Genomic DNA, 9971 nt, shown 5'->3' on the forward strand with positions numbered 1-9971 from the left:
TGCACTTGCTCCGTCGACCCCTCCCCGCACTGGGAGGGGTTTCCGCGGGGGAGGAGGCGGGCTCGGGGCTCTGTGGCAGACTCTTGGGCAGGAGAGAGCGGGCCCCTGCCCCCTGCCCCCTGAGAGGTGGGACTGGTGGGATGGGAGGAGCTCAGCCCCCTCCCTCCAAGGACCAAGGACCCCCTCCCACCTTCGGGGGACGCTCGCTGATCGCGGTGGAGAGGGGAGCGAGGGATGGGAAGGGGGGTGGCGAGAGGACCCCCCGGATCCCAGCTGGTGTACTCCCGAGCCTCCCCTCCCGTCATAAGTTCCCGCCCCCCTTTTGTACTGCAATAATCCTGTATTCTAGCTTGCACTATTCCCCGACCCCGGCGAGCATGCACGAAAACTCAAAACCACACACACGAGGATGGGACGCTTTTTCCCTCTCTCCGGGGTGCGCCCTCAGCGTACAGCGGCGTCGGGCCGGCCGGGTGGAAACGCATGCACTGAGCCCCGCCCCCAGACGGCGAGTACTGTACAAATCCAACACTTGAAACCGACACGCACACGCGCGGCGCCGCCACGGGGTGGGACACGGACACGCACCCACGCGCGCACGGGCGGGGGTGGGGGCGCCCCGCCGTCACACGTCGCTGTGCGAGGGATCTTGTGCCTTTTTAAGTCCCTGTATGTTCATGCAGACAATCCGGAGAGCTTGTGTACTACCAAATCCTGATTAAAGACGCCTTCCAGGAACCTGCGCCTCGCCTACTTTCTTTCACCCACCTCCTTCCTAACCCACCCTCATGCAGATCCTAACGCTGGAGTCGCCGGCAGGGCAGAGGGCAGAGGGCAGAGGGCAGAGGGCAGGGGCTAGTCTTTTGCTGACTCGGGGATCTTGTGGAGTCAAATTCCAGATCAATGGATCCAGTCCCACCCCTACCTCCACCCGCAGCAAAGACCTGGGCTGATGGGGAGGGGAAGGGAAGGGGTCCCCAGGAGGCTTCAGCTTGGTGGGGCTGGGGCAACTCTCCCTGCTGGCTGTCTCCGGTCATCCATCCGGAGGAGGGGCTTGGGGCTGGACTCTGGTCTCTGGGGCCCTACTCCAAACTGTCAGCTTGCCATCTTGCCAAGGCCAGGGGGAGAAGTAAGAGGTGGGCCCACTGATAGTTCCTGTTCGGATCAGACTGTCGAGTGGGTGCGGTGGGAAGCTAGGACACCAGGGAGCTCTGTGAGGCGTCCGCAGGAGCCTTCCCTGGCCTCTGCTCCCAGGGGAGGTCTGAGGTAGCTCAGGCCTGCGGGGAAAGGTCTGTTGAGGGGGATCAGTGAGGGAGTGGGGGTGCAAGGATAGCATGTGGGTTGAGGGAGGACTAGGCCAACGAGAGCGTGGGGACATGGAGGAGAGGATGGCTCGAACTTCTGAGATTGCCGAGGGTGGGGCTCTCCCGCCCCTCTGGGACCCCCACCCCGCCCTGCAGGCCTGGTGGCAGTGTCCACAGAGGAAGACGCCTTTCTCCTTGGGGCCTGAAGCAGGTGTGGGGGCAGAGGACGGGCAAGCTGCAGCTGCGTGCCTGGACCTCCAGAGCACTCAGAAAGCCCCCCACCCCCACCCCCGCCCCTGGCTGCCAGCTCCTTGCCTTGGGGCAGGCAGGGATGGGCTGGGGGCAAAGAGACCTGGAGATCAAGTGTGTGGAGATCTGCATAGATGCAGGGCAGGCAGCCACCTTCCCCGGCCATCTCGCCCCTTCTGAAACTGGACAGCCGGTGGGTCCAGGCTGCCTGTCGCTACTTGAGCCAATGCAGCAGAGACAGGGTTGAATCATATGTGAGCGTTTATTCCAATAATGCGGGCAGTATGGGAGAGCAGCAGGTCATCCGCAAAAGTCTGCTCTACCCCTCCCCTAAGCCAGCTGCTGATATTGGGTAGGACAAAGATTTCATGGGTGAGTAGGAGTTACAGGCCTGGGGAAGTGGGCAAGCTATAATGGTTACAGGTTACAGGCAATGCAGGCTGTGTGTGTGTGTGTGTGGGTGTGTGGGTGGGGGGGGGCAAAGGGCGGACACAAGGTTGTTAATCTTCCCAGGATTATGGGCAGTTCTCAGAAAAGGAGGATGGACTGCATTCCGATGTTAGCTCCCATGTCCCGGGCATACAGCTCTCGGCCAGGTTAGAATGTGCTTTCTCTCATCAGAACAGAGCCATCATGGTTCACAGAGCATGATTAATATTTCTTATGGTTACAGCTGGTCCCCGCTGTTCCCTCTCTGCCCCTAACACTTCCACTCAGAGGTTTGTCTGGCCGGCGAGTCTGGGGCGGAGGAACGGGGGAAGCTCTTAGCTTGACAGCTGTGGCTTGAGAGTAGAGACTCAGACAGACAAGTAAAGAATCCGGGGAAGGTGGGGGTTGGCAGAGGAGGCTACACTGTTGACCTCTCATCTCCAACTTTCAGGCTGGGCAGTGATGGCAGGGGGAGCTCCCCCTGGGGAGGAGGGGCGACAGGAGGTGTGCACCTGGTGGCTGCTGAGGAGAGAGGAGGGGGCACCACTGTGAGAGGCACAAAGCCCTTCCCACCCCCACGGGAGGTGGGGGGAAGGGTGGGCATCAGGGCTCACTCTCCCTTTTTTTGTCACTCAGCACCCCCCTTCTCCGACCTTGGGACCTGTGTGTGCTGATGTGCAGGATGGGGCTTGGCCAGGGTCCAGGCGGGAGAGCTGCTCCGTGCGCCCTGTGTTGGTGTGTGTGTGTGTGTGTGTGTGTGTGTGTGTGTGTGTGTGTAGTAGCCTGTCCCCAGTGTCGGTCGGTGTCAGAGGAGTCAGGGCTGAGGAGAGTTCAGGTTTGCTGTTGGTAGGGAAGATCAGTCTGTCCGCCCGCCTCTCTTTCCTGCTGACTGGAGAAAACACGAACTTAGGCTGGGCTCTGAAGCTGGTGAGGCCCTAGCCCTCTGGTCTGGACTCCGTGGGGGCAGGGAGAGGGCTGGGCTTTCGTTCTCTCTGTGTCTCAGCTCCAGTGGCCGCCTCCGCTCCTACCGCCATTCACCCTTATGACATTTGCCTTTTGTCAAACTTCAGTAGAATCACTGGTAGCTTTAAACAGAGTTCTGAGCCTCATCTCTGACCTACAGGCTCTGGGGGGTAGGACTCTGTATTTGTAAGAAGCACCCCCAAAGCCTGGCTGGCGTGGTTAAGCGTTGACCTATGAACCAGGAGGTCACAGTTTGATTCCTGGTCAGGGCACATGCCAGGGTTTTAAGCTGGATCCCCAGTGTGGGGCGTGCAGGAGGCAGCCCTTCAATGATTCTCTCTCATCATTGATGTTTCTGTCTCACTCTCACTCTCCTTTCCTCTCTGAAATCAATAATATATATACACATACATATTTTAAACAAGCAGCACTCCCAGATGATGCTGTGGAACCAGGCTGGAGAGCACAGTGAGCAAACTGGAATCATAAAGGTCGCTGCCCTTGAGAGGGAGCAGGAAGGCGGGAGCTTCCCGGGACTCCTGCATCCCCTGCTGACACCCAGCACTCTTGCTTCCCTCTGAGCTGGATGGGGGGTGTCATGGCTGTTCCCCAAGCGCACAGAGGCTATCTAGTGATTGCTGGCTGAGCAGATGAGCACTGGATTGCATGGGTGAATGAATGAATGCTCATTGGGCTCAGGCATCCAGGAGAGGTCCGGAGAGAGTGAGGGAGGACTTCCCACATGGAGCCAGATCCGGAGGGCAGAGGGATTTTGAACAGAAAATCCAGCATGCCCAGCGGAGGTGGGCTTGGCAGTGATCTGTGGGACAAAGCTGCCCCCACTGTGAGGTTCACAGCCCTTCCTGCTAAAGGGAAGAGGGGCCCAGGTTTCCCTGCTGGGAGGGTGGGGTGCAGGGAGGACAGTGAGGCAGTGGAAAGAGTTCTAGTCCACCCTGGTGGATGGGTTCTGTGACTTGGGCATATCAATACCTCTTTCCAGGCCTCAGTGTTCCAGCCTGCTATTATCACCAATGACTGATTTTTAGTTCTCCTCCCTCCTTCTTCCCATGTAATGGAAGGGGAGGGCTTTCAGGTGGAATGGGAGGAGGTTCCAGCTGTGATCATCTAAGTGGGCGCTGTAAAAGGCGGGTCCTTCTGATGGATGGGCTTTTTCAGAGATCCAGGACCTGGCCGGAGGACAGAGTGGTTCTGCCAGGGATGCCCTACGTGTCAGAGATGGGGCAGGGCAAATAGGCAGAGGTTCTGCTGAGAAAGGATGCCTGGTGGTTGAAGGATATCCTTGCCAGGTGGGATGTGTCTGGTGCTGGGTGGGTGGGTTCCGAGCTGGACGGGAGACCTGATCAGAGCTCTGCATCTCTCTGCCTGCCCTGGCTGTCAGGGCCAGCACCTGAACGGGGGGCCCCACAAACCCCGGAGCTCACAGCAACCCCCTCCACCTCTGCCCAGTCATCTTCTCTAACCTTGATGTTGGAAACTAAACATGGCAAAGGGGCCCAACGCAAGGCCTGGCACAGAAGCAGTGTTAATGTTTGCTAAATGAATCAATGAATAAACGAATAATGAGAATGGTGCAGGAAAAGAAAACAGCTGCTGGAGACTTCCCGCTGGATCGTGAAGGGGACAGTGCTCGAAGGAAGTTCCCTGTTGGGCTCCAACAGGGTGGGCTGGGGTCCTGTCTGGGGCTGATGCTGCCATGTCTTCATCAGTTCCACCCGCCCCCCCCCCCTCCCCCGCCCAAGCCGCATCAGCAAGTCCTCACCTGATGGTCTGGCTGTGAGGGAGCGTATGGCAGCTGGGGATGGTAGAAATCAGACAGCCATGGGCCGCTCCTCGGCCTTGGGGATTTCTGCCTTTCCCCTCCACCAGCCTTTGGGCTAACTATTTGCACAAAGGCCTCCCTTCTTTCCCCACCACTCTATCCCCACCCCCACCCACAGAGGTGGTATCTGGACGTTTCTGAGGTCAGGGATAGAAGCAATGATCTCCAAATCAGAGTAGGGGGTAGGTGGGCGGGAGCTAACATTGATCAAGAAACTGCTACATGCCAGGCCCATGCTTATCTGACCTCATTTATGCTCACAGCCTTTGTAGAGTATGCATCATCCCCATTTCGTTTCCTAATATAGAGATTGCACACTCCGTGAACACAAGGACCATGGCTATCTTGTTCACTGGATTCACAGGTTCAGGACTTCTTGAATGAATGAATGAATGAATGAATGAAAAACCCTCAAGGGGCTTAGCGTTTATGGAGAGAGCGAACTATGTAAACACCTGCATGTGGAACAGAGGTGGAAGGTTCTCTAATGGAAGGATGTGGGGACAAGTACAAAGGAGGCTGATGAAGTCTGCTTGGTGGGTGAACAGGAAGGCTTTTTGGAAGAGGAGCTGTTTGAGCAGGTCCTGGAATAAGAACAGGAATTTTTCATGTGAATAGAGGGGGTGAGAAGGAACCTGGGGCAGAGGAAACTGCCTTGGAAAAGGCACAGAAGTGTGAGATGCATGACCCATTTAGGGAACATGGTGGCATCTGAATGGCTGGGGTGTAGGGCGGGGGGCGGGGAGGGGGGCGGGGGATCAGAGGTTGCTGCTAAAAGTGAGGTTGGAGCAGAAGCTAGGAGCCAGATCATGGTGTGGAGGAGGGTGGGAGGGCAGTTTGAAGCAGAGAGAGATGGGATTCGATTTAAGTTTCAGGAAGATCCCTTGGCAGCTATGGGATGGATGGATGGGCGGTGTGGGATGGAGAAATGAGCCAGTGGCCAGGGAACCACCAGGCAAGACAGGGCTGTGCCCATGGGGCTGGGCAGCAGACACAGATGTCTAAGGGGGGACTTGGCAGGACTCCCTGAGAGTCTGGATGGCCCCCGAAGGTGTGGGGAGTGTCAGGATCTCTCTGGGGCTTCTGGTCTGGATGGGCTGTGTTTAGAAAGACGGAGGCCCAGTGTGTTCAAAAGGCTAACACAATGCTGGGTACTGTTAGCACCATCAGCCTGGAATAAAGCCATGTCAGCCTGCTGGGGCCGCGCCGTGGGTGCCCGGGGTGTGTGGATTGACAGGGCAGAGCTGGAGAAGATGCAGCAGCTGCGTTCCCGATACGGTGGCCAGGCCTTTCTAGTCTGGAAGGAGGGAGGCTAGGGGAGATGTGGCAGCGGCCTTAGGAAAACAGACAGGGCCTTAAGTTGCCAAGGACTCTCTACAGAGCTTCCAAGGGGAAAACTTAATCAAGTGAAAAGAAACCGTCCTTCACAGGTTGGCTGTGAATTCCCAGGGGAAGTGTGGGCTGCAAACCCCTGCAGAGGTCGGGAAACTTCCCGGCTAAGCGGCCAGGGCGGGGTGGGAGGACAGGGTCCTGGAGCTCCAGTGGGGCAGCCTGCATGTTGGGGTGGGGCAGCCTGGTGCTGCCTGTCCCTCACAGGCTCTGGGCTTTGGGCAGCCAGCTCCTGGCTGCAGAGGAGCTATGCCGCGAGGAGGCAGTGGGGCCCCTCTTTGGACCTGGTTTCCTCGTTGGTAAAAGGGAGGGTTAATCTGCTTGGCAATGGTTATTTTATTCTACAGATTGAACTAGCGTGGCTCTGGGTTTTGGGATGCACGTGGTGAGGAGAGGAGTGGGGGAAATGGGAGACTGAGAAACAGAAAAGCCCCCAGGATCAGGGCCTGGGACCTCGGGGGACCTGGAGCATGGACACAATCATTCATGGAGACCCTAGGTCCTAGGGATAGAGCAATGAGCAAAACAGACCAGAGCCTGCCCTCAGGGGCTCGCACTCTGTGGACACACCGAGCCCGTGGGCCTCTCAGCTGTGGGTGCAGTCCAGGTCTTCTCGGGCCCAGGACGGGGGTAGCCTCAGCCGGTCCCTGTGTGTGCCCCTTGCAGGTGTTCTCCGTGGCGCCCCCATTTGAGGTGAACGGTCTCCCACGAGCTGTGCCTCTGAGTCTGCCCTACCAGGACTTCAAGAAAGACCTCTCCGATTACCGCGAACGGGCCCGGCTGCTCCACAGGGTCCGGAGAGTGGGCTTCTCGCACATGCTCCTCACCACCCCCCAGATCCCGCTGACTCCTGTTCAGCCTCAAGCTAATGGGAAGGAGGAAGAGGAGGATGAGGAAGAGGATGGAGAGGAGGAGGAGGAGGAGGAGGAAGAGGAGGAGGACGAGGAGGACGAGGAGGACGAGGAGGACGAAGAAGAGGTGGAGGAAGTGGAGGAGGAGGCAATAGCCCTGGGGGAGGCACTGGGGCCTCGCAGTGGCTCCAGCAGTGAGGGGAGCGAGAGGAGCACCGACCGGAGCCAGGAGGGCGCCCCGTCCACGCTGCTGGCTGATGATCAGAAGGAGTCCAGGGGCCGGGCCTCCATGGCTGATGGGGACCTGGAGCCTGAGGAGGGCTCCAAAACGCTGGTGCTCGTCTCCCCTGGTGACATGAAGAAGTCGCCTGTCACTGCCGACCTGGCCCCTGACCCTGACCTGGGCACTCTGGCTGCCCTCACTCCTCAGAACGAGCGGCCGCAGCCCACCGGTAGCCAGCTGGACGTGTCTGAGCCAGGCACCCTGTCCTCCATCCTCAAGTCTGAGCCCAAGCCCCCTGGGCCTGGGACAGGGCCGGGGGCCGGGGCAGTCACCGCAGGGGCAGGGGGCGTGGCAGTCACCTCCTCACCCTTCACCAAAGTTGAGAGGACCTTTGTACACATTGCGGAGAAAACCCACCTCAACGTCATGTCTTCCGGCGGACAAGCCTCACGGCCCGAGGAGCTCAGCTCTGGGGGCGGGCTGGGCCTGGAGGTGCCCTCCGAGGGGAGGGCAGCCGAGGAGGGAACCTCTGTGCCCCTGGAGAATGGTATTGCCCAGTCAGGGCTGGAGAGCTGTGCCCTGTCGGGCCCTCCTGGGGACACCCCCAAGGAGGTGGCCATGGACTCAGTGCCCAATGGATCACCCCTTGTCGATGGGCCAGCCCCAGCATCCCCGCTGGAACCAGACCCCGAAAAACTGGCCACCATCTCCCCCGGTCACCGTGCCATGCCAGGCCCTCGCTGCAGGAGCCGCATCCCTGTCCTGCTGTCTGAGGAGGACACCGGTTCGGAGCCCTCAGGTTCACTGTCGGCCAAAGAGCGGTGGAGCAAGAGGGGGAGACCACAGCAGGCCCTGGCCCGGCTGGTGATGGAGAAGAGGCAGGGCCGCCTGCTGCTGCGGCTGGCCTCTGGGGCCTCCTCCTCCTCGGGCACAGGCTCCGAGGAGGACATGCCCGCCTCCGAGCCCTCGGTGCCCAGGAAGGCCGGGCGAGCGGCTGCCACCCGGAGCCGGATTCCCCGCCCCATCAGCATCCGCATGCCCACGCCCGCCCCAGCCCAGCAGTCCCCTGGCAGACCCCATGGTGCGGCCCCAGCGTCTGACACAGCCATCACCAGCAGGTGAGGAACCTCTGCCGGCCCCAGGGTGGGCAGCGGGTGACCACAGAAGGCTCCACCAGCAGGGACTTCCCGGGGCTAAGGGCAGGGGCTATCGAAGGCTCGGGAAGGCCCCTCCAATGTACCTCCTGTCCACCACCAACGGAGTCTCTCTCCTGACGCAGGTCCCAGTCCTGTCCCTGGGCTCCAGGGGGTGGATACAGTGAGCATGCCTGGAGGGTGCCAGGGAGGCCAGGTTTGGGAAAGGTTGATTGGGGCCTCTGGTGTGTCATGGGGCATTTGAAGCCAAAGGAGAAAGCCCAGCATAGTTAGGAGAAACTTCATATTAATATAAGTAAGGGTATATTATAGAGTAGAAGGTAAAATCCATGGGAATTTGGAAGATGAAGTAGAGATGCCAAAGAAAGCCTGCGGGGAGCTCTCTGGCAGCCGCCGGGGAGTGTGCGGCCCCCAGAAGTCCTGCCCTGGGCGATAGGCTCAGTTTATCTTTCTGTGCCAGGTCTCAGCCAGGTCTGTGGATACAAGACTCGAGGGCTCAGTGCGATTCTGAAAATGTCTCTCCTTTTCCCCCTCCTTTTCTTTTCTCTTGTTTCTGTCCCCCCACTCCTCCCGCAGGCTCCAGCTGCAGAAGCCCCCAGGGTCGGCCGTTGCTGCTGACTTCCGTCCCAAACAGCCCCTAGGCCGGGGCCAGGGCCCAGGGCGAGGCCAAGCCAGCACCAGGCCCCCAGCCCCGCGCAGTCCGGGCCTCCCTGCCTCCACCCCGCGCAATTCCAGCGCATCCCCCCGCAGCCAGTCCCTGTCCCGCAGAGAGAGCCCCTCACCCTCGCACCAGGCCCGGCCTGGGGGCCCCCAGCCCCGAGGCGCTTCACAGGCCCGGGCCGAGCCTGATGGCACCCCCTCCCTAGGGGGAGCCAAGAAAGGACCCAGAGGGAAACTCCAGACTCAGCGTGCAGCAACCAAAGGCCGGGCAGGTGTCGCGGAGGGCCGGGCCGGGGCCAGATAATGACGCGCGGGCTCTGCGTGGGCCCCCACCCTCACTCCAGCCCCCAACCCGCAGCCGGCCACACTGGAACAGCTCCCAGCACAGCCTTACGCGCCGGACACGCGCCACCCGCGGCCCCAGCTTCCTGCCTGCACCCGCCGTGCTTGCCCCAGCCAGGCTCCACCGGTGGGGGGCACCTCGCCGCCGCAAGGGTAGAGCTCGCCTCCCCTTCCTTCCCCAGTCACCTCCCACCTCCTGCCGCCCCTCCGCCAGGAAGGCTCAGCCACTCTTCTCGGAGGACCCCACTCCTCGGGACAGCCCGCCCTCCCGCCAGGCCTCTGCTGCTCTCCATGCTCCACCCCAACACACTCTGCTTACACCTCCTACAGAGCCTTTCCCCCCTCCCAGCCTTCTTCCAGCCAAAGCCCCCCATTTGAGAAAGGCAGCCTCAATTTCCCCAAGCGGAGGCTCCAGCCTCCCCGAGGGGTCAACCCCACAGTCTCCTGGGAAGGACCTCTTCTCAGCGGCCAGACTGGGGTTGGGGAGGTGGGACCTAAGGCCATTGGTCTACTCAGGTGTGAGGGGCAGGTATGACCTGCCCCAAAGCTCCATCCTGGACAGCCTGT

General features: G+C 60.3%; 1 protein-coding gene across 1 annotated transcript in view; it reads left to right on the top strand.

Annotated features, from left to right (window-relative positions):
• TTBK1 (tau tubulin kinase 1) overlaps nucleotides 1-9366 on the top strand; it is a 33767-nt gene extending 24401 nt beyond the window's left edge. Inside the window, exons 13-14 of the mRNA XM_054722362.1 lie at nucleotides 6841-8366; nucleotides 8979-9366. Of these exons, the coding sequence (XP_054578337.1) occupies nucleotides 6841-8366; nucleotides 8979-9366 (1914 nt within the window). The remainder of the gene's footprint in view (nucleotides 1-6840; nucleotides 8367-8978) is intronic.
• The last annotated feature ends 605 nt before the right edge of the window (nucleotides 9367-9971 follow it).

Source organism: Eptesicus fuscus, chromosome 10 (genome assembly GCF_027574615.1).
Source record: "Eptesicus fuscus isolate TK198812 chromosome 10, DD_ASM_mEF_20220401, whole genome shotgun sequence".
NCBI lineage: Eukaryota > Metazoa > Chordata > Mammalia > Chiroptera > Vespertilionidae > Eptesicus > Eptesicus fuscus.